Here is a 26,275-nt window from a genome sequence, read left to right as displayed (position 1 = left end):
TATCAAAAAATGTTCAGCAACCTACGTAAAAAGTATGGCGATAGATAAAGAGCTTACCACACACTACTCGCATGTCCAACACGATGCTTCCCTTTACTTTTTACAATGTCGCATATGGTTTGGTCACCAACATTATAATAGTTCTTTAGAGATTTAATCAATGCACCGTTTTCAAACTTTTGAATAATTTCAAGTTTTTGTTTAAATAAAAGCACTCTTGCGTTTGCCCATCATTTTCGCGATTTCTAAACAAAAAAAAAAAAAAAAAATTCCAACATCCCTGATGTGCATAACAAAACAAAATTTGTCCTTTTGCAGTGTGATGGAACACAACAATCGACACGACACACTAAAACAAACTAAACATTTGGTCTTTTTTTTTTTTTTTTTTTTTTTGAGTGGCAGGTGTGAAGACATTGGGGATTGCAAGATAATAGGCACACTAATCTCCTAATGACTGCTTATAATGCCGCTTCTTGTCGCTTATTTATGACCTGCAAAACATCTGTTTATACCTATTCTATTTATTACTTGAATTTTATGATTTCTAGTTGATTTTTTTTTTATTATTATTTTTTTTTTATTTGGAATCTTGAAGTGTCCCGGTTAATCTGATCCCAGTAAATCGAGAGTCTGCTGTACTTTCATTTTTTTTTTTTTTTTTTCCCTATACTTACCAATCTGAATGTTTTAATAAAATCTGCACATGTCAAGTTCACGTCACTTAAATTTTGGTATCATCCATGCTTTTCCAGTTGTCATTATATTTGAAACTTGAGAAAAGGTATTGACTACTAATAATGCTTTGGTATTTTCAGACTCTGAGACATTGTGTGACATAACTATTTTCCATGATTGCTGTAGAAGATAATGAAAGTACAGTAAAATTTCGTTAATACAAACTTGTTTTATACAAAGTACTCATTTATAAGAAGCACATCCATTCCCTGCAAAAGGATAGGCTTTTCTATCTAAATATATTCATTTATTACAAAATTTGGTTAACATGTATTACAAAGTTTGTTTTCACCCTGTGAGAAATAAATATTGTTATTTTGTATGTTTAATACAAATCTTGGCACAGCTGTCCAATTGTTGCCCCTATTATTGCCTCTGACCACCCGGTTCCCTACTTCCCGAAAGATGGCACTAACTTGTTAGAAATTACTTTCGTGTAAACAAAACCAGTTTATGGTATCTACAATGTAAATGCATTCTGAAACAAAACTTTTTGAATGGTACCAAAAAATGCATGCATCTAATTTGTCAATAACATGTCCAATTTTGCAAGAAAAGACAAATTATCTAGCTCAGCAACATGGAATTAGAGACTTCCAATGCAGTAGCAGCTGGTTCCAAATATTTAAAAATAGGAATAACTTGGTTTCGTGAAATGTTTTGCGGTGAGTCTGGATTAGTTGACAAAGAAAATGCTACTGAAAAGAAAATGGTCATGTTCTGTACAGTCCATTCTTGAAAAATATGAGGCAAAGGATATTTTTAATCTCGAATTTGCTGCCAAACAAAACATTAGCTGTTTGGGGAGAGTCTTGTCATGGTGGAAAATTAAGTAAACAAAGACTCACTGTTCTGTTATGCTGGAATTCAAATGGCAGTACAAAATGATGCCCACTTGTGATTGGTAAGTTTTCCAAGCCAAGATGTTTTTAAGAAGTTAACCAACTTCCCTGTGATTATGAAGCCAATAGATGTGCTTGGCTTACTGTCAAAATATTTCAGTCTCAATTATCAAAAGTGGACAGAAGAATGGCTTCAGAAAAAAGGAACATTTTGATGATTCTAGATTGTTGTACAGCACATTTTGCTGAGACATTTACGTTAACAAATATAAGACTGTTGTTCTTACAATACTGAAAAGCCAATACCACCAGTTTTATGCAGCCACTGAATCAAGGCATTATTTATAACTTCCAGAGAGCATATAGCACCTGCCTGATAAGGTACTTGATCCAAAACATAGTAGGAAGGAACAATTTTCAGCCAAATTGGAATGTCTTGGATGCTATCCGTAATCTTGTTATTGCTTGGGACAGTATTGCATCAAGTGTAATAATCAACCACTTCAAAAAGAGTGGCTTTGGAGAGAATATCATTGAAAAACATGGTCCAGCAGAGGGATGTGATAGCATTGAGGAATGGAGGAATTTGAAGGAGCATACAGATTTTGTTTGCAAATTTGAAGAGTTTGTGGTGATGGATGACGAAGTTGCTACCACAGCAATGCCATCAGAAGAGCTGTTGAGCACCAAGCAAAATGACGATGTTTTTGTTACCAGCAACAGTGAAAGTGAAGAAGCACAAACACTGCTGACTGAAAAAGATGCCCTAAATGCATTGAGCATAATAGAGAATATGTTGGTCTACAGTAATGTTGATAAAGAGACAACTATTGCATTTGAATAATGTCTGCGCTGTAGTTAAAAATGCATATAAGACAAAAACTGTGCAAACAATATTGGATTCTTTCTTTAAATTAGATTAATTTATTAAAAAGTTAATGGTTTTTATGTTTCGTTTTACATTAAGATTGTAATTCTTTTTATTGTGATACTAAAATATTGTAATATCAAAATATATACTGTACAATATTTTCATTTCCGTTAATTGCTTTTCTCTTAGTTTACCTTACAAATAAAATAAAATCTTTAAAAAAATGTGTTGTTCCTATTATTGTATTGTTAGACAAGGCTTTTGTTTTTATTATATTTTATTTTATTAATTTAAATTAATTTATTTTTCATTTATTTTTGATATTATTATTTATTATTCATAGATATATAGTATGTACAAAAAAAAAAAAAGGATAAAATTTTGACACTTTTGAGGGACCTCATTACTACAAACCTCGTTATTATAAAACGTGAAAATTTAGTTCCCTTGAACTTTGTATTAACGAGATTAAACTGTAATAATAATCCATTCACATAGCTGTCAATTCTCTTGGGTTTCAATGGAGAATCTATTTTTTTGAACTCAGTATGATCCCTTCTTTATTTCACCATCATAACAGATAGTCTCCATTTTTTTTTTCTTTCCTCAAAACAGAAAAGCTACATTAAAATCAGAATTTTAAAAAAGAATTCTGCATTCTGCTTATTTTCTTTAATAAATTAGCTCTCTATTTTGCTAATGCTGCAAAATAGAAATGTGGGACAACAGCATTTTCTGTGTAATGTGACAATTTCATCATACTTATATAGTGTGATGCTAATTAAAGATGTTTTTCAGTAAATACAACATAAAATTTCTGGCACATATATCCAAGATTTTTCACATACTCTAAAAGATAATAACCAACCAACCACTAGGCTATTCAAAAGAATTCTAAATTTCAGCTCTTAAATTATTTCATCAGATTTGTTTGAACTGAAGTTGTGCATAAACTTTTCATAGATGGACACCATAGATAGCTGTTGTCTTGGCGGTAAAATACATAGCATTGGTATATTAGCTCCAGGAAAACAAGAAAGAGTTGTAAACTCCTCTGACCTCAGCTGTACATAGTATAAATAAAAATTTGTTTGTTTATTAAAAATTGCACCTATTGTATCTTGTTTCATTTATTTTTAATTATTCATTGTTACTTTTGAAAATATCAAATAAATATAAAATTCTAGCCTAATAATCACCTCAGTCCTTTTATTAAAACGCATTAAATTTAACTGTATTTTTCAACCTGAATAAATTTTTGAAATTTATTTTTTTATTCAGCATTTAGGTGGTACAATTCCAGAGGACAAAAACTATAGTGAAATGATCTGTCATAAATGCATGGAATTGCACTCTTTCCTGTATTTGTACTTCTATTTTCTCTCAGGTAAAATTGTGTAGAATTAATATATATTACTAAAAAATAATCATATTCATAAAATGTATATGGAACTTATCTTATTATTTTTATTATTATTATTACAATAGATTTGCACATATAGTAAAATCTAATTAATTTGTAGCCCAGAGGACCAAAGTACATCTCCAGTTTGATTTAAACAGATTTGAAGTATCTGTATAAGATACAAACATCAGTATTATAATCAAAAGAATTTTTTAGTCAGACACGCTCGTTAATACTGTACAGAATTTTTGCAATTACATTTAATGTGTTAAGATGCTTTTAGTTTCATTGCAGTAGATGTTTGTGAACTTTCTCAATCTTACCAAATTGATTAACACATCAATTTGGTAAGATTGAGAAAGATAACAATTATGCCATGGAGGAATTTTATTAGTTTTTCATGTGTAATAACAAAAATTGTCAAGTTTCATTTTTGCTTATTTTGCTAATCATACAACTTAAGAGTGTGGAAGTTGTATGCTAAAATAAGCACTCTGTTGTTTATTGAGTATAACTACTAAAGAGAGAATATCTGTATTTTGGGATATTATTGCTGTTAATACTTGTTTGTAACCCATGCAAAAGAGTAACATTCTTCTCTTTTAACACTGTACTTATTAAGTAAACTTCATATATTAGCATGTCCTACTCTTCCCAATTGAAACTAACATATACTGATGATATAGCAAGAACCAGTGGCCAGTTTGGTATCAATTTAGAACAGCTGGAAAAATTTGTTTGATTACAGTTTCGAAATTTTACCTTGGATGTTTGGAATTAAATCTGTTTTCTTTGTTTGCATAAATAAGTTACTATTTAAAGACAAAATTAACCATGGGAGCTGCTCAGAAGAAAAATATTGCATTCAACTATATACTGAAATAAATAAAGCATAACCTAAAATAGATATACATACATACAGATTATTGTTATTATATCTAAAAAATATTATATCTTTCTTTTAACTTGGCTTAGCCAAGCAGCATCGAAAACAAGAAGAAAGCTCCTGAAGTAGGTTCCATTTAATCTCTTCTTAAATACCAAATTAACTTATATGTGCAAAAAATAATTTAATTCCACACAGCCAAGGTAAAATGTTTTTTTAATGACACAGTTGTTATCAAACATACATTTTTTCAGCTGTACCCACACAATGGACATTTTCTATCTCTCTTTGCTCTCAGCTGTTCTAAAGTAACATCAAACTGGTGACTGGTTCATACACTGCTCTCTAACCAACTTACAAAGTTTGGGGTGCCTCTGTAGCCAGGTGGGCAGGAGCAGAAGTGCGTAGCACACGCTCCTTGATCAGACCGGGGTTCGAGCCCGTGACCACCAAATACGGAGGATGCGGAAAGGTCAGGAATGACCACCGCATATCTATGGAGCCATATGGCCTTAGTTGCTAATGCTCCAAAAAAAAAAAAAAAAAAAAAAAAACCAAACATTGCTTACAAAGTTTGTTATGTCGATGACAGTGCTAAAAGAGAGGAACGTCCTTTTTTCATGGATTACAAATATTAAACAGCTAATAATATCCCAAAATATGGTTACTTCTTCTCTTTAGCAGGTATGTACAATTGTACATAATAAATGACACATATATTGTTTTGATATACAGCTCATATACATTGGAGCTGCATGACTGATATGACAAAAATGAAACTCACTAATTTTTGTAATTACATGAGGGAAATTGAAAAAGATTTCACATACTTCATTCTGATTTCCTTAAGAAGATGAAGAATACTTCATTTTTATTTATCCTCCAAAGCAAAAGTATTTTTTTATCTGAAGCATATTCATTGTTATTCTTTCTTGTATAATTCACCATTTCTTGTATAATTCAATAAGTGCAGTGGCTTAAAAGGAAGGAATACAGCACTCGCTTGAAATTGCCTATTTTTGTATTGTTAATGAACAGTGTATTTTGATTTTAGTGGTGTGAGCAAAATGGATTATATGTACATGCACCATGATGCAAGTTAGAGGTAAAGTAATTCCTCAAAAACTTTGTGTGGATTGAGGGGTATGTTCCTGAAAAATACCACTTTTGGCAAACTATGGGTGTCAAGACAGAGATCCTATATGAAGTAGAAGGTTGGGAGAAAAAACATATCCATTATTGTCAGTACAGTATGAAAAAAGATAAGAATAAGGTGATGGAACAAGATACACATATATGGAGACACACTAAATGTTGACTATCCTCCTGGTCTCAGTTTCGTTTTATGTGGTGAAACATGGTAATCTTCAAGACATGAAAACAGGTCTAAAGAATGTAAATGTTAGTCATAAACTAACTAACATGTTAGTCATCACTATCTTCTTATAGAAAGATAGTGACATGTACAGCCTCCGTAGCCAAGTGGTCAGGAGTGGGAATGCAGTAGCACAGGCTCTTTGAGTAGACCGGGGTTTAAGCCTCTGACTGCTAAATATGGTCGATCTGCCAACCCGCACTGGACCAGCGTGACAGATTATGGTCCATTTCCCTCTGAATTGTTGAGGAGGCTTCCATCGTGCAGTGGGTTAATAATGGCTGCAGTTTTATGTCCACATGCAATACTGCACTGATGAGTGCATTGGGTGGGAGGGTACTCTAAAATAGTTCACAAACTGTATGCAAAGACACTTCTTAAAGTATGCCAAGAGATTATAAAAAAAACTTAGTTGAGTTCAGTGGCAATCACAATTTAGATGTGGCAAAAGTGCAGCATCTTTTAACTCCAAGTTTAGTTCAAACAAATCCACTCCCTCTTTGTGCTATCCACTAGACCCACTCCCACGACCCACAGAAGGCAGGAGCAATAACTTGCATTTTAAAGAGACTGGACTGTGTCAATTTCAAAAAAAAAAAAAAAAAATGTGGACTATAAAATTTTGGTATACAGATATAAAACCACAGTATCTTAAATCCATGGTTGGAGAGAGAGAGAGAGATTACTCAATGTTATTTCCCTGTGATTCTGCATACAATTCTTGAGGATGTGGATAGAAAGATAAAATTTAAAGGTGCCATATGCTGTTTAACAGTAACATTAGAAAATATTCATTATAGCTCCATTCAGTTTCGTTATAACAATGTTTGCCTATTGTCAGTTTCAGCAGTCATTTTAAATTAGACAAGCTATTCACAAGTCATGGAACTCAATTCAGGCCTCTAATTTCATTATAGATATATTTGGATTTATCTGTATCAAAATGCATATAAAACCCAATATTATTAGTCAGGTAATGGTAGTTACTTTAAAATACATTTTGAAGAATAATCTATGTAATTAACAAGGATGTACTGTATGAGATATATATGTATACAGTCGATTCCAGTTATTTGGGACACATTGGGACTAGTGCATTTTGGCCTGATTAAGCAGCTGTTCCAATTATGCGAAGCTTTACGATTGATTTTCTGTACGATCAAATCGCATTACAATGGACTCACCATAGTAAAGTACCGTTCACTATCCGATATGTAGTAAGCGCCAGTCATTGTGATCACGTTTGTGAATTAAAGTTTAATTCTATTAAACAGCGATTCTAATTAGCAAAAATAGGAGGAATATTATCCACAGGCTATAAAAATAAAGATATATTGTAATTTATGCTTTATTACGTTACCAATTAATAAACTGAATGATACGTGAAAATTGGAAGAATATTTTCCACAGGTTAGCAAAATAAAATAAATTTACGCTTATGTGCATAGCTTAATTAATACGTATGTAATATGTACATACTGACTAGTTGACATTTCTGTTCACTGACATTTGTGGGTGGGGGTTAAAAATTAAAACAGTAAAAAAGATAAGCAATCAATAACAAAGAACATGGCATACACAAATTGCAAATAACATGATACGTGCAAGTGAGAACGAAGTTTCAAAAATAGGAATGAAGAGCAGATTCTGAAAATTTTTTTTTTTTATATGATTGAAGCAGGAGACTGCTAATTGTTTTATGGTTGTGACCTCCAGAAATCTGACCGAACCACGTTGTATGGTTGGAGACAATCGTAGGGTAATCTTGAGTGCTGTGGTCTCCTGCCCCGATTAAACGGCATGTTGTCCTAATTAAGCGAAATAAACTAGTAAACCTGGCTATTTTCTCAATTGGTTCTGTTCTTTAAGATTTGTCCCAAATCAACGGCTGGCCCGATTAACCGGTGGTCCAAATAACCGGAATCCACTGTATACACATGCTCATGTGTGCATGCAGGATAGACTATATGTCAGTTTACCAAGGAAAGAAACAATTTACTGAGGTGTAAATTACTTAGAAAAGTGAAATTTCATTTAAATATTGCAAATAACAATGATAAAGTAATATGGGCATGAAATCGACTTTGAGATTTAAATTGTACAAATTACAGGCTTTAAAAGTTTTTTCTCCCCAAGTATCAAGAATCAACAAAATCGAAAATATGAACATTAATTGCAAAAAATGAATGTTAAACATTCGTAAATACCGCATTCCAAACCACATGCATAGCTATACAATACAGTGTACCCTGCTTTACGATATTAATCAGTTCCAGAGACACTATCGTATCGTTAAAATATTGTAATGTGAACCCAATAACACATTTTTTGGTAATTCATTTCAAGATCTCAGAAGTTGAAATTTTCGCTGTATAACAAAGGTATTTATCTCTCTAAAATGCCATTTTTAAGGTCACGAGCGTGAGCTTAAGGCTGTATAAAAGGTCATGAGCGTGGTTTGTAAATTGTATTAGTTACCAATTCAAATCATTAAAATGCACTACACTTTCATCGTTATCATATGTTCCATTATAAGAATCAATTTTAAACTTCTTTGTGATATTTTTCTAAATCACATTTCTGGAGGTCACGACCATAAAACAGTTTGCACTTTCCGGTTTATTGGGCTTTTCTGCAAGCAATTATAAATGGGTAGTAAACTCGATCTTCTTGCATTAGCGAAAATACCGATAGCTGGAATTGTGTGGATTTTTACATTATTATGATGAAATGTGTTTCCCCTTTGCTGGAATCTTCAATCATATAAAAAACATAAATAAATTTTCAGAATCTTCTCTTCATTCCTTTTTTTTTAAGCCTTCGTAAGCTTGTTACTCCACGCAAATCGTGTTAGTTGCAATTTGTGTGTGCTGTTAAAAAATGCTTATGCATGCAATTGTGAAATTTATAATTAAAAGAGAAGATTATCTTGGAAAGAAATGCCTCTTGAAACATTTCTGAAGAAGACGACTCCTTGTGCAACAAACCAACGAGTGCTGAGCCAGTAATGAGTGATCAACGAGTGCGCATTTAATCGATGATAATGAAGAATAACCATTCTTTAACATTTGTAAGTCGTAAATAATTTCTCTATTATTATAATTTGCTTGATTTTACAGGTTACGTTTGCATTTATTTTGATAAATCAATCATTGTTGAGAACGTAACCCCTATTTTTAACCTTATGTCTATGGGAAATAAATTCCCACTTTACGAGTTTTTGCTTTACGAGCACGCGCTAGGAACGAATTAACTCTTAAAGAACTACCTGTATTTCTCAGTAAACTGACCTGTGGCCTACCACATATTACATATACACTGCTTGACAAAATTAACAGAACAATGTTTTTCATGAATATTTTGTTGTGAACAGTGTTGCCGAAGGCAAATATTTGATATAATAAGCATCCTGGCATGCAGATTCTGAGTATTCAATAGAAATTGATCTACCACCTTACAGAGTCGCACATTATGCAAATTATCCATGCCTGTAAAAACACAGGTTGCAACCACATCACTTCAGTCCCGTTTTTTGGCTTGCTCAGTGGGATAGCTACATCAGTACTCAGGATGGCAAGTCATCGTTTAGACAAGCGATTCTCCACCTTTTTTAAACTTGTACCACAAAAACCAAAATTGAAAAATTTCAGTACCACTCATTAAAATATGTATTTGTATTAAGAGGAAAAGTCAAGAATATTTGCATAATAAGACTATGTTATAAATTATATATATTTCTATTTCATTTTTAATACAAAAATTGAACAAACTAAATAACAAATATTAAACAAAACAATACAAAATAAACTAAAATACTTGATTAACATGGTGATCTAATTGTAATCAATAACAATTAAATGCAATAAATTGGGAGAACTTGAACAAATATTTAACAAAACTAATTGACTTAATGTGACACTTGAGCTTGTTTGACAGTAATTGGTTTCTTTATATCTGGTTCTATTTTACTTAATTTCAAATGTAAATTTGGCTCCAAAGTGAGTCTTGTTCTACATTTGTTTTTTAAATACAGCATGAAAGAAAAGCTGTTTCACATAAATATGTTAAACAAAATGGCATTAAAAATTTTATTGCTCTTTCTGAAATTTCTTTAAAATGTTTTTCTTATGCTTAATCCAAAAGTTGATTAAAGTGTTGTTTTTGAAATCATCCATTAAATTTCTGTCACAAGAAATTTCTAAAAGTTGCTCTTTTTCTTCAGAAGAAAGATATTCTGGTATATAATCTGAAGAAAATGGATTCCTGATCCAGTTTTCTTTTTCATAATCTTGTGGGAAATACAATTTGAAATTATGTATTAACTGAAAACAATGACTTTTTTATATTTGATACTGATTTATGTCTCAATGTTAAATATTTTCTCCAAGAAAATTTTCTGAAGTTTGTAGGAAACTTAAGACCTTTTTTTATCCAAGTCTTTGATGATTAACTCAAGTTTTTTTTTATTGTGCATTTAATTTGTCACTAACATAAAGTGCATAGTGTTAGGGTCAGGTGCCACATGTGGTTTCCCACATCTGCACCATATGTACGCTATGAAGAGATACAGTACTCCTGTAAATGCCAGAAAGGTATTGTGGGTTGAATGTGTAGTTTTGTGTTGGGTTCTATTGTGTGTCCTGGTATTTGGCCGCAGGGCCCCCCCCCAGTGGACCTCACGTTGCCCGCACACACACACCACTAGGAGGTAGCCAGGCTGCCCATTTTTCTCTGGCTGGTCTCTGTAAGGGTTGCCTGAGTTTCCTGAGCGGAGACCAAGTAAAAAAAAAATAATAATAATAAATAAATAAATAATAATAATAAAAAAATTAATAAAAAATAAATAGAAAAAAGAAAAAAACTAATGAAAAAATAAATAATAGAAAAAAATAAAATAAATAAACAAAAAATAATAAAGAAAAAATAAAAATAAAAAATTTTTTTATAGTAGAGCAGGGGTATAGTGCAAGAAGGGAGTAAAGCTGGGAGAAAGTGTAGCGGCTGTAGAGAAGACAGCCGCCCAAGTTCAGGAGAGCAAGGTCCACCAGGTGAAGAAAAGGGGAAGGGAACAAGTCCCAGGAAAAGGAAGAAAGTCACACAGCAAGGGAGCTGAGTGTTCAATCCTACTCTGTACAAAGACAGGGTTAGCAAATCCTACCCCGATAAGGGTTAGCAGATATATTCGGCAGTGTACAGCCTTTGAACCATATGGTATTCAGCTGGCTCAAGTCTGGGCATCATCATGGTTCCCAGTATGAGTAGGCAGTAGGGTCTTCCGTCTTGAGAACAGATCTTGGGCAAATTTGGTGAACTCATGATAGTACCATTCTTCTGTAATGAACAAGTGTTCATGTTCCTGCAGTATGTCTTGGATGTCACTAACAGTGAAAAGAATCACATTTGGTCTTTGTAAAGTTAAATTCAGATCATTAACTCTTCCAAAAATATCAGCTAATTATGCTAATCTAGCCAACCATAATTCATCAAAGAAATAGCTTTCCTAGTCATCTTTCCATTTTGAAAAAGATTTATTTCCTGTAAAAATAAAAAAATGAATTTCAGAATTTAATAAAAACAATTGTAATATTTTAGTTTACAAGTATTTTAATCGCATGAAAGAAATAACTTTTCTTCATGTCTTTTTAAAAACAAACGTTGGCCGAATTTAATGCTCGTAGGACATTGTGGTGAGAACAGGTAGGCTGCTGTTGCTATAACACAGAGCAGCAGCAAAGACTTACAAACACATCGCATGCACGATTGACACCTCTCAACTAAAAGTTCAAATATTGTGAGATTTCAACAAACTGTATCATATTTGCAGAATCCACTGCATCTGTGAAGTATGATTGCTTTGCAAAAACAAAGAGGACCCACGCTTCTGGAGAAAGACACGATAAATGGAAGTAGGATAACAATTTTATCATCTCTAATTCCGGAAATGTTTGTTGCAATGAATCGAAATTTATGACTAAATTTTCATCAGAAAATGTAATCGTAACATTGTAGTGACAGAAATTAGAAGAAGCTAAATGAAAGGAAACATTGATGTGATATTAAATTACTTGAGCAGGTGTGCAGGACACATGTTACTCCAATTGATGCAGACCTTTACTAAATCCTCAACGCTGCACAGTCATTTACTAAAGCAACAATGCATAATGACAACAACACTGCTATGTAAAAGAATATTTCCAGGAAGAAATAGAAAACAATGCTAGATAAGACTCTCGGGTATTAAATTCTGCCAACGTTTGTTTTTAAAAATGATTTTAAGCTTTCCGAGAAATGTATAGCTCTGAGGTCGAAAAACAAAATATTTGAAAATCAACACAATTTGTGAACTCCAATTAGATTGAAAAAAAGATAGATAAAAACATGTAATTATTTATCTTTAGAGGGGGAAATTTTCAATGTTTTATTTTTCATAATTTCATAAATTTAAAAAATTCAGTTGTCCATTATTCACGTACCACTGAATCTTTTTCCACGTGCCACCAGTGGTACATGTGCCACCAGTTGAGAAACACTGGTTTAGGCGATTCTTTCAGATAGCAAATCTTTGGATGACTTGAAGCGGAGCAGTCACAGGCAGAGGTGGCATTTTGGCTTAATGTGTCTGGCAGCATTGTCTCGTCACTATGGAAGAAGTTTCAGGAGACAGGAACCATTATAAGAAGAGCTGGCCAAGATTGCCCGAGTCAACCAGAACAGACCGCTATCTGACTCTAACAGCAAAACAGAACCTTATGATGTCCTGTCATCAACTGTCTCTTGAGGTTTCTGCAATCACAGGTGAAAACATTTCTAACCAGACTGTTTTAAGAAGGCTCAGTTCAAATGGACTCTTTACAAGGAAACCAGCGGTTTGTAACCCATTAACCCCAAACCACCACAGAATTTATTGAAACTGGTAACATGAACATGTGACTAGAAGCGCTGACCAATGGAGTACAGTTCTGTTCTCTGATGAGTCTCATTTTAGCCTGCAAACTGATTTCAAACTAGACATTATTTCATGGGATACAATGAGGAATGCAGTATCATATCTCCAACATCAGAGAAAGGGACACTTGTGGTGTGTTTAGTAGTGTTCTCATGTGGGGCAGAATAATGATCAATGACTGCACCCATCTTCACGTTTTTTTAGGGGTACCGAGAACAGATTCTCGAACCCCATGTGTGACTTTTTAGGGTGCAGTTAGCCCAGATTTTCATTTCATGCACGTAGAGCTCAAGTGGTGGAGAAATATCTTGAAACTGAAGATATCCAATGACTGCCGTGGCCAGCATGATCAGCAGATTTAAATGCAATTGAACATGTGTGGGATGCCCTTGGGCATTGAATTGCATGCCAACAGCCACCTCCTCAGTCATTTGGGGAGCTAAGGTCTATGCTGGTGGAAGAATGGGATTTGTTGCCACAGAATCATATAGACATCCTTATATTGAACATGGTTCACCACTGTCTGGCCTGTTTAGCCATTGGAGGGGATCATATGCATTGACATCATGTGTCAATATTTTCAAGCATCTTGTATCGACCTTTTTGGTAATTCTTATATAACCCCTATAAATGTCCCCCGTACCTATCTAGGGTTGCCAGACGTCCTTTATTGAAATGAGAAAGGACACAATTTGTCCTTTATTTTCATTTTTCAATGCCTGTGCCTCGTAATGGCAGTGGCAGATTCCGCACAGGCGTATGCTTTGGACCCCCCCATGTGCAGGGCCCCCAAACCGACAAAAAATTACAATTTCATTTCAAAGCTTTAACAGGGGATATGTTAAAAACCCCTCAGTAAAATCTGCCACTGAGTAATGAATCATAAAGCGATAATCTTAACCTATTCTAGCCTCTCCAGCTCATATGTGTAGTTTCACCAACACCACACACTTAACTTCATACTGCTCAATGAAATTATATTTTTTTGACAAAGCATAAAAATTTGCACCTGTGCAGCCATGATCTAATTTTCACGAAAATTGTGCGACTGGTAGATAATTAATAAAATCATAGGTATCAGAAAAATCACTTTTTATAATATGGAGTTCAGTGGCTTTTTTTAAACTATTTTTCCTATAAATTTACAAAGAAACATTTATCTATTTCATTTATATGGTTATAGGCACCTATAACCATATATACATTTCATGTTATATACAAACATATTTTATTTTTTAACCATCAAAAATGGAACTTTCCCCAAAAAAGAAGAAGAGGCTTCGTTCTTATAACAAAAATTGGGAGCAAGAATACGAATGGCGAGCTTCAACAAATGATCCTCATGAGGTGAGATGTCTCCTATGCAAAATTGTATTTTAAGTTGGCTATATGGGCATCTTAGCAGTTACTCAGCATAAAGACTCACAAGCTCATAAATTGGCTCGAAATCAGCAAATTCTTCAAATCTTCTTGATAGGTTTCTTGTGAAAAAGAATACAAAAGAAGAGGATTTAGTTATTGCAGCCGAAATAACTCATATTTATCATTCAATTAAGTATCACCATTCTTATAACTCATTAGATTGTAGCATGAAATTGAACTCTTAAACTTTACAATGATTCAAAAATTGCACCAAAAATATGTGGAAGAACTAAATTTGCTGCCATTGTTTGTAATGTTTTAGGTAAAAAAGCATTGCAAATTGTTTTGAATGATTTAAAACATCATGATCCACCATTATTTTTTTGTTCACAGATTGATGCTTCTAATAAAAAGAATATGAAAATGTTTCCTTTGTCAATTCAGTACTTCAATAAAGAATATGGTCCTACAAACTATTTAGTTGATCTTTTTGAAAATGGTGATGAAAGTGGAGATGAAATGTTTGAGTGCCTAAAAATTTCAATGAGTAATTTAGGATTGGATTGGCAAAGGGTATTTAGTTTCAGTGCAGACAATTCAAATTGTAATTTTGGGAGTGATAAATCCTTATTCCATAATATTAAGAAATTAAATGAAGAAGAAATTAAAGCAAACTGCCATGCTCACATTATTCATAATTTAGCTAAATATTCTTTTGGTAATTTAGATGTTGATATAGAAAGTATTGTCTTAAAAATATATGGTCATTTTTCTGTTTCTTCTAAAAGAAGGGATAACCTTAAAAGGAATTTCATGAATTTGCCGAAACAGATTTTATGGCACGTGCCAACTAGATGACTTTCTTTACAACCATCTATAAAACAAATTTTGCTTTCACGGAAAGTTTTGAGTCTTTATTTCGTAAGCAAACCAAAAGACTGTTACAAACAGCTTTTTAAAATCCTTCAAATTAATTAAAATTCAACAGAGGTCCGTATAATTATAAAATTATATTTTCTTTTCCCGATGTATGCAATCAAAATGATTTGCAAAGCAATAAAAAAGCTTGAAAATAACGAAACATTCTTTTCAAGCATGTGCCAATGATATTTTTTATATAATGAATGATCAAAAAAATTCACTAAAGAATTGTCTTGATCAAGAATTTTTTGGGTATCAAGTTCATCAGCATTTTCAGAAATTAGACCCTATAGTTAAAAGCACAGTAATAAATGATTTCAAAGCATTTTATAATGCTGCATTGAAATATTTAGGAAAGAAATTTAATTTTAATGAAAATACCCTTTTTTTGAAAGTCAACAAATTAAGCTTTAAAAATGGTTGTTTTAACTATGACTCATTTGTTGAAGTAGCAGAATATTTTAAATTAATAGAAAAACTAAAGTTGGATATGAATGATTTATTTGATCAGATTCAGTACTGAAAACAAATTATGAAACTGTGTCAGCCTTCAAAAACTTTAAAATTTGTTCGAGTACTTCGAGTCAATGGCATTTAATTTTGAAAATTGTTGATTTAAAGCTTTCAGATATTTTCAAGGTCATTTCATATGTTTTTTCAGTGCTGGGGACTTCAGCAAATTCAGAAAGGATTTTTAGCCTAATGAACTCGAAGTGGTGGGATGGGTGAAATAGATTATCACTATTAGCTGTATGGTGCAAGGAAGCCTAAGGCTTTTGTTGCACCAGGCAAAAAAAAAAAATTGTGAGTTACCCTGAGAGAGAGAGAGAGAGAGAGAGGGGGGGGGGCAATCACCAAGAAAGAGAAGAGAAGAGAGAAGAATGATGATATCCAGCTCAGGACACTGGGTGTGCCAAGCCTGTATTCACCATATATGAGCCCCTGGGATTGAATGTTCAGTTTCACTCATAAAAAGTGAACTAATTATCTACTTCAATTTTTAAGTTAATTTAGAGAATAATTTAAAGATTTAAAGATACAGTTAAAAGTTTAGATTTTTATGATAAAATTTAAAATGATGCCGGAGTTCTTAAGGCTGCTCGAAGTAGTACAAAATATGTTCAGTGTGACTGATTTCTAGCTATTAAATCAGTACTTTTTTTTTTTTTTTTTTTTTTTTCACCTACCTAAAATTTAGCTTGATGTCAATTAATGCACTAAACTTGTATTAAAATATTTGGATCAATTCATGCTTTTTATATTATCCATGTCATTCATTATCCTTGTATATCAATCCATATCCTTCCCCATGGAAAGCCATGGTTTACCATTAAATATTTTAACTTAAAACTAAAATTTGCAAACATTTATATTCAATATGAAAACTATAATTTTTAAACCAAAATCTAAAAAATATAAACAAAATGTTTAATTATTAACTAAAAAATCATTCAATTTTCCTTTTTTGGGGTGAGAGAGGGTGGAGTGAGAGTTGGAGAGTGGTAACATTAATTATTTTTGAGCGTCCTTTAATCCAGTCATAGAAATCTGGCAGTCCTACTCATACCTGTCTGAAATTTCTTGCTGTCTCCTCATTTCGTTATTATTCTATGGTACATCACCATACCAAATTTTGTCCTGATTCATCACAGGCTGCATGAGTTACACTACATTTTCTATGCGTTTTGTTAATTTTGTCAAGCAGTGTATATTATACAATATGGGCCATATGCCAATTTTAATAATATACTGACTAAACATAAGAATCACAGAACAGTTTGTAAATGACATTTAAGAATTGCAGAACACTTTATAAATGACATTTAAAAATTACAGCTTTAGTAATTAAGGTATAAAGTTAATAACCAGTTGTTAATCTTACCTACCTTTTGATGCTATTTCATTTAGAATTATGCTGTATAATTTAATCAACTATTTTCATTTTTCATTAATCACTATTTTTTGTTTCATTTTGTTGTTAAGAATTATAATGTTTTAATAGCATGAATTCATATTGGTGATCCTTGTAATATTTTTGTTGTAATTTCTTTTACTGTAGATAATGCTTCCTACCATAGTAATTTTGCAAGTATAGTTACCTCGCATTAGTAGATTTTTAGTATTTGTATAAACTGTGTGTGTATATACTACTGTTTAATTTGGTATTTCAATTGACTTTGTGGGTAACTTTTATTTGTGTTTAGCAAGGTTTTTTTTTTTTTTTTTTTGCTATGGAAGCAAGTGACTTCCTGGTGATTACTCATTTAATTAATTTAAATAACTGAATCATATCCTGCCTTAGGATCTTGCATGAAAGGCATGATGTGGATAGATAATGGAAATTATAGTTGTAAAAAATACAATATGAAATTTTTTAGAGATCTTCATGTACCGTGTTAATAGACTAGTAAAGGATAGCAAAAGCTTAAAACGCGGTACTCACCTTGAATTAATCTGCGATGGCTTACTTAGGCATCGTGGTTAATATTTAGGTTGAATTGTTAAATTCAATAAAATTAAAAGGGAGGAAGTAGGTAAGTACTGACTGAGTTAAAATAGGCACAAGGAGACAGAAGCATACACATCCAATCCTTGGTAGTCATTGAAGTAAAGAAGCAAACGAATAATTGAAAACTAAATAGGTGAATATAGTGAAGCCAATAGTCGCTACGAGGACTTTTGTTAGTTAAAACGTCTTCAGTTGGCAATGTGTGGGGAGAGAACGCACATGGTATTTAAGAATAAAAAATTATACTCTCGTGATGCCTTTTTTGACATGTGGGAACTTGAATCGCGAGAGGTTCCAAATTGGGGAAGGTTCCAAATCAACCTAAATATTAACCACGATGCCTAAGTAAGCCATCGCAGATTAATTCAAGGTGAGTACCGCTTTTTAAGCTTTCGCTATCCTTTACTTGTAAAAAATATTTAACTCCATGTTATAAACAGAAAAAAGTTATGGTTTATTGGTTCCTAATAAATGGTGAGTACAAAATAAGTGCCAAATATCCAGATTTATGAGTCCCATCATGGGCTTTACTATCAAGTCTGAAGAAAGCAGAAGGAAAAGAAAATAAGAGATAATGCAGGTATTGTATCATGGAGTGATAAAGAGGATGTTCATGAGTGAGGCTTATTAAGTTCAGGGGTCTCAGTTCCAATGAAGAGGACTGCTGAGACACTCTAAGATACTGCATGGTCTCTATTAATTGAGAAGACAGTGTGGACAGCACATACAGGGGAATTGATTAGGTATAATAGGGAAAAAAATAGTATGGGATTTTTGTAAAATGATGAAAAGCTTCAAAGAATGTAATAGTATCACAAGAATAGTTAAACTGGCAAAGGCTGAAAATAAGCAATCACTAGCTAAGAGAAGAAAAAAGGGGACAAGGAATTTTACAAATATGTAAATACAAAGAAGAAAAGAGCAAATGAAAGTGGATTTAAGTAATGGATGTGGAAAAACCATTGATAATCTAGGTTCATATGGTTAGAGTACCTTATGTAGAAGTGGAGGTCACTGTCAGGCTATTGATGCAATGTAATTTCACACTGGCCAGTGTCAGCAAATCCCACACTGTGCAGTCCATGGGGGTGAGCTTGGCATTAGCAGAGGCAATGAGGAAAACAACCAGTTTGGGTATATCCTCCCAACCACAGTCATGTTTTTTTGGGAGGTTGGGGTTGCTATTAACCAGTAAATTACACAGCAAACTTCAGTCGTGCATCTGTCATTAGACGAGCAAATGGGGGATTCTATTTTTTTCCTCCCAGAACACAAGCAGTTATTCAGCCATCGCACAGTTCACACACATGGCAAAAACATTCATACCACAGTTACACAGCATAACCTGCAAAGGAGTATCATTTTTTTTTTTTTTTTAAATAAATATACACATATTCAGAGTGGAACAGTCAAAACAAATAGTTAGCATATTCTCAGGTAGTCTCTCACAATGAATATTCACTCATTATAACGTTCTGAATATAGGCAGCACACACTTGTTTTTTTTGCAGGTTAAGAACACCATTTACTGTCACACTTGGGGGGAATCCTCGCCTGTGCAAAATCCCTTTCACAGAATCTCACTCATGATCGCTTGCCCTGAACAAACATACCTGGCTAGTTATAGGCACCAGGGAGAGACTAGGAACCAGAGAATGGAGCAGCGGTGAGAGATGGTTAAATTAATGGGCGAGAACTACCAATACATATATACATAGTTCTTTTAGTATTTGGATCAATATGCCATTGAGAGGGACATCAAGGTTCCTCACACCCTGCTACACCTATTTGGTCAGGTTTAATTGCTAGAATTTTGAGGTTATTTTAGAGTAACCCCCCTCCCCAGACAAGACAGGGGAAGGCAGGAGGAGGGTGTTTTAAAAAAAAATGCAGGCTACATCCAATGCACTGTAATATTTTCTATTACACAAGGAGTTTTACTTCTAATTTAAATTCCTGCAAGTGCCCATGGCCAGCACAACCACACCCACACGAACTATCACAAGAGGATCCAGTAGGGTACTGGCCAATACTTGCAGAGTAGAAGTGCTCACAGTACAGCATGCTCAGGTTATTGTTAGCAGTAGGATTCTGTGGATGGTGTCTATTTTTTGTTTATTCCTGATTTCTGACTGTCTGCTCTGAGGAACCAGATGCCAGCACCATAGATAATTACAGGGAAGAAGACTGCTTTCTATATTAGTGATAGTTTTCTTCTTGAGGTCTCAGTGAGAGTGACTGACACAGGCAGTCATAGCTGTGCGATTTCTGATTTTTTTGGGGCCAGATAAGTGAGATGGGGGTAGAGTGACAGTTTATTGTCAAATATTACCCCCAATACTTTAGTTCAGCGGTTCTTGAAGTGTGGCCTAGGGATCCTCGAGGTCAAAACTATTTTCATATTAATACTAAGACGCTATACTAAGACTAAGACTTTGGGGTCCTCAATAATTTTCAAGAGTATAAAGGGGTCCTGAGACCAAAAGGTTTTAGAACTGCTGCTTTAGTTCAACAGATGTTTGCTTTCCCTCCCTCCTGGCACACTATGGTCATAGTTGCCGATGCACCCAATAAATCCCGAAACAAACAAACAAACAAACAATCCCTCCCTCCATTCTTACCATTAGCTAGAGGCTTAGGCCATGACTACAGTCTGGGCTGACTGCTTGCATCTCTACTGGACATGGCTTGAGGTCTAGGCTCTTTCAGCTGGGCTTAACACTTTAGACCTCTGCTCTTGTGAGAGCCAGAAACTGGCCTCCGCATTATGCTGCTTTGTCGGCTTTATACTGACTTGGGTGTGCGTTGGAGCGAGCGACTCTCACTCTTTACGATGATACTGTATATGAACACTTTGAATGTCAGGAATTTTATGGGAATTAAGTCACTTTATAAGGTGTCTTTGAATGCAGAGTAGAATTTGGATACTAGAAAACTACCTCTTTGTGGTGGAGATGATAACTCATGGTGTGGGATGTAATAACCTGTCCCTGCCATGAGACCAAATGGTCTTTGCTAAGAATCTTGTGTACATATTTTCATTTAAGTTGATCTGGTTGGAAGTCTGTTTTTGATTTGTTTACTTAACTAACTTACTAGAACTGTTGGTTGTTATAAACATGAGAGAACTAGCTGCATATGGCTAATAGAGGGTAGCTAGGTGTAAGTGCACTTAAATGAAATGAAAGTCCATAAAACTCTTTTAATTGGCATTCTGAAGCATGTAACTTCCAGTGCACTTCTTTCTTGATTTTCTTCTCATGTACTTAAAGAACTTACCTTGGTTCCGAACCTTCTAAAAGACTGCATCTGATCACTTTTTATGTATTATTATTGTTGAGCAGCTCTAGGGCCTTACTGTTGTAATCTACATGATTCATAACTACTGTTTTTGTGTCCTTTGTCAGCTGAGACAGTAACAACATCTGTATCTTGTTTCGGAGTTTAAGATGGTTTAGCTTTCTATTTAAATTTTGGTTTGTTTTCTGAATGGAATTGAGGTTGTCTGCTATTTTGAGATTTTAATGCAATTTATTTACAGGATATTCTTCAGTGATTTGTCCACCTTCCACGGCTGTTTGTGTAGAGGGTCTTGGGTTGTAATGATGCATTGCTTTGCAAATTTTGCAATAGAAATCACATTTGCAAAATTCACACTGTGCATGGTTTCAGCCAAGTTAAATTCCCTTGCTTAGTAAAATGGAGGGTGATTGGATAATTTGAATGATGTTGCTGGATTGAAAATAAATTTGATTGTTTTATGGACTATGACCTGAAAATATTTACTTACAATTTATAATTCAGACTGTCCCCTTCCTGTTAATCCAAATTACTCTGATTTTATTGTATGTTTTTGCAATTGACCAGCAACTTCTGCTTGACCAACCTCTATTCAGAGAGCCATCTTACAACAAACTGTCAAAAATTAGGTCCCCTTCAGTATTGTTTTAAAGTGGTTTTTAGTTATGAGGGTTGTTCAAATTTGTATTCTAACACATATAGGAAAGCTGTACCATTATGATTCCCTTTTTATTTTTCAACATAGTCCCTGGCCACTGTAATGCATTTCTCCCACTGATGTTCTAGTACCTTGATCATATTGGAAAAAAATTCTTCATCTTGGTCCTCAAACCATGCACCCACAGCTGCAACCACTTCAGATTTGGAGGCATATCTCATTCAACTTGGGGAACAAATAAAATTCACTTATGTGACTTTTATTTGTTCATATTAGGGGCGGGATCTGAAAAATAGGGTGGGTGCTGAAGCAACTGAAATCCTGCAGTCTGTATGGTGGTCATTGCATTTGGGAGGTGTGACTGGGTGCATTGCTGTGAGGGAACAAGACACTTTTTCACAATGTTCCATGCTTTACCTTGATGGCTTCACAAAGTTACTTTAGTATGTACCAGTGACAGTGGTGCCCTTTTCCAAGTAGTCGATCATGATGATACCTTAAAAAACTGATGCTATCACCTTGACATCTGGCAAAGCAAGATGGAGCTTTTGGGAAGCGGACAACATGGATGCTTCAGTATTAGACTGTTTTTATGGAATGTCTATGAGACAGAGAGTGGAGACACTTTGTAACAGATGGGTCATTAATTAACCTAACTGCCTTCTTTTGAATTGAGTTTAGAAGCTTGAGAGAGAGAGAGAGAGAGAGAGAGAGAGAGAGAGAGAGAGAGAGAGAGAGAGAGAGAGAGAGGTTCTGGATGCACTGCCCCAGACATGGGAATAATATTCCTTGGTGTGATGGATTTGAGATTTGTACAGAGTGAGAAGTTATTTGAAGAAAAGTAAAATGAAGAGTGAAAGAGAACCTAGTTTCTTATGCCAAGAGAGATTAAAAGCCAGAGAACTTCCTAATAGAGATATGTGATCTTGTCTAGAAATCTGAGTGTCATTGAAGATAAGTATAAAAGCAGAAGGATTGAAATTAACCAAGTTATCTGTGCCCCTCTGAAGAACTACCTGGAGATCAGCATTTAAGGAATTAGTAGTGGATATTCAAGAAGTTGAACCTGTTTGTGCGCAGCAAGATTTATCAAACTGGAAGGTGTAATGCAATGTGCTGTCATCAGCAAAACTATGGAGAGGATTTTGCGTCAGTGGAAGAAGGCCATTAATATATAAGAGGAAAAAGAGTGGGAGAAAGAACAACTTGGGGAACACCTGCATTAGTGGAGAAGTTAGACGACAGAGTGGCATCAGCCATCACCCCACAGCGAGCAGTCAAAGAGAAAACTAGATGCCCATTTAAAACAGTTGGCAAACCATAATATGGAAGCTTATTTAGAAGACCTTTATGCCAAACACGATCAAAAGCCTTTGAAATGTCAAGAGCAAATGCTTGAATTTCACCAAATTTTTCTCTTTGTCCAGAGATGGGTAACATATCCAGGAAAACACCAGTGCATTGACATTGACAGAATCCATATTCTGATCATTGTTCAGATGGAAGGTTTCTAGATAGTTTAGGAGCTGGCAGTTAATAGATTTTTCCATTATTTAGAAAGAGCAGAAGTCTTTCTAATGACACGAAATTTATAAGCAAAAAAAAAAACAGCAGTGAAATAAGAAAGTTTAAAAAGGTGGCACAGAATAGGAGTAAACTCAGGATCACAGGTTTTGATAACAAGTGGAGAAATATCATCAGGATCTGGTGCTTTCGAACATGAAGACTGTTCAAAATTCTTCTTACATCCTTTTGATGGAAGACCAAAGGAGGCATTGAATGGAATGCTCTGGGAATGGTAGGAGGTTGTTTACCAAGATTATCAATACAAGAGTTAGAAGAAAAGTAGGATGCTAGCAGGCCAGTTTTATTTTCAGCTGAGGTGCCAATAGAACCATTAGGTTTTAACAGAGCTGAGCATACAGATGAATAAAACTTGTGGCCAATAGCTTTGGCAAGAAATCAGAATGTGCTCGATACCTTTTGGATAAGAGGAAAAGTTTTCTACTCTCTTACCCTCTTCAAAATCTAGTTTGGACTGATTAATAACTGCTCTACAATTGTTGTGAGCTTTCATGTAGGAAATGAATCTAGATGTTTGGATGCAAACCAATTGCAGTATGCAACATTCTTATCTTGAACAGTCTTAGCACATTTATTGGAAAACCAAAGTTTAGATAAAGGATGAGATTTTAAGGTGAAGTGTGAAATAAAGGATTTCATCCCTACATGAATAATTTCTCTGACACAATCTGAGCAAACGTTGACATCCGAATATATAAAACAGTAATCCAACCAAGATAAAGAATAGAAATCTCGCAGATCATCCCATTATGCATTCTTTTAATGTCAGATAATACGAGGTTGAGAATGGCCACAAGAGAAAGGCTCCTTAGTAGAAGAGACCATCGGCAATTGTGATCTGAGGTGCCTAGAGGACTACTCACCCCAACTGTGTACTTAGAAGGATTGTTTGTGAGAAAAAGATCTAGAGTATTGGCTGTGCAGTTAAGATTGTCTAGTACAGTCTGTCCTCGTATAGCACGATAGTTGCGTTCCTAGAAACCCTCGTGCTATGCAAAATCGTGCAATATAAACAACAGGCCCTATGGGAAAAATAGGGTTAGGTGCCGACCACCCAAGATTGAACACACATTTGGAACCAAAACATTACCAAACACAATAAATAATCGGGTAATTTTAATCGTTATAAAATACTTACGTATTTTATAACGATTAAAATACGTAATAAAAATAATATTATATTATAAAAAAGTATTTTTAGTATTTTTTAATACTAAAAAAGTATTTTTATGGATAAAATACGTATTTTATTCGTAAAATATTTATTATATTAAATAAAATAGTCGTAATAAAATACTTACGTATTTTATAATACGTAAGTACTGTATAAATTATAATACGTAAATCGTAATAAAATATTGCTAATGCTTTTGCTTCTATCGTAAGCAAACTTGCTTTTTGTTTGATTTTCTATCCAAAGAGATGACAGCCGTTCCATCCCTTCCAATTCTGTGTGTCTTAATCTAATGGATTTTAATTACACTTTGAGTTGTTCCCGCTATGAAAGTTGTTTTTATTTTCTCTGCATTCTTTGTAATTCTCCGCGTTGCCTCATTTAGGTCTGTAGCACGTGCAATATCACATGGTCTTTCATTTCGCTCAAAGCGTTTCACAATTTCATATTTTTTCTCTATCGACAGAAGCGGAATGGCCATAAGCCTTACAGGGGAAACCACGGTGGGCCGGAGGCCGGTGTGATTTTGGCCATAAACCGTAGTATGAGGCCACTACAAATTTTCCCGGGTAAGAATTTTTGACCCAGTCCGCCTCTGTTTATCGATATTGCTTCTTCTTTTTTCTCTCTGAATCTACAGTGTCTTAGCCAGGACGCTTCCTTTTCACACCTTTTAAGTATTTTACTAATTTTTAGGGAATGGTTAATTTTGTTTCTGTGTATCAAACGAGGTGGCACGTTTGATACACAGAAACAAAGCTGCGCGCGTGTAGCAACTGAATAAACAACACCGTAAAGGCCGAGATACACTATTAACACCTCACATTTTACTAAAGCACATTTCTGGGGGTTACTACCATAAAACAATAAAACCAATTTCCAGTTGCGTTTCTGCTAGTGGAATCTGTTATAAACTGGTAGCAAACTCCATCTAATTGCATTTGCGATTATATCGATAGCTGGAATTGTGTTGGTTTTTACGTTATTATGGTGAAATGTGTTTCCCCTTCACTGATATAAAACACATAAATACATTTTCAGAATCTTCTTCGTTCCTATCGTGTTGCATTCAGTTGGGGTGATTCCGCATTCGACTGCCATTTCTTGTAAACACAAAGGCGAATCGTGTATAAGCGAATTCGGTTCGTGTTATATAAGATAACGTTCCCCTATTTATAAATCGTGTATGATCGAATTCGTGTAATGCAAACACGTGTTATACGAGGACCGACTGTATTCTGGTAGATAAATGAACAATCTGTGCTAGGTTATTAGTAATTGCAATTGTGTCACCATTTCGGCAAGCTGCGTCTGTGTGACTAGAAAACTGGAGCTAGCTGGAGTTGTGACCATTAAATTTAATTGCTAAGGAAAATTATCTCTCTGTTAGCAAAGTTGGACTGGAGAAAGTCAAGCTTCAAAGGGAGGAAGTCAGATTTCCAAATGATTAGTAGAACTGGGAGATCACTAGAGGCAACAGATGAATTTGACAGAATGGGATAGAGAGATTTTAAGCCAGAGAAGATCGAAAAGCGGCAATTCCAAATCAAGTCTCTGATAAGGAATATCAGAGCAGACATATGCAAAGTATCATCTTTGAAGCAAAAGGAATCTGACAGTAAATAATTAGGACAACTGAAGTGAGCAGTGTTTGAATCAACTGATAATTGTAATTTTTTCAGAAAAAGTAAGTGGGGCTTGGCA

General features: G+C 34.3%; 1 protein-coding gene across 2 annotated transcripts in view; it reads left to right on the top strand.

The window, feature by feature from the left end:
- LOC150085900 (putative E3 ubiquitin-protein ligase UBR7) overlaps positions 1-26,275 on the top strand; it is a 234,275-nt gene that overhangs the window by 129,260 nt on the left and 78,740 nt on the right. For both annotated transcript variants that reach the window (XM_090373565.1, XM_090373564.1), the window contains one exon: positions 3,733-3,838. In XM_090373565.1, the coding sequence (XP_090229691.1) occupies positions 3,733-3,838 (106 nt within the window). The remainder of the gene's footprint in view (positions 1-3,732; positions 3,839-26,275) is intronic.

This window comes from Mastigoproctus giganteus, chromosome 5 (genome assembly GCF_048544385.1).
Source record: "Mastigoproctus giganteus isolate SK-2022 chromosome 5, ASM4854438v1, whole genome shotgun sequence".
Taxonomy (NCBI): domain Eukaryota; kingdom Metazoa; phylum Arthropoda; class Arachnida; order Uropygi; family Thelyphonidae; genus Mastigoproctus; species Mastigoproctus giganteus.
This window is presented reverse-complemented; position numbering and strand designations above follow the sequence as displayed.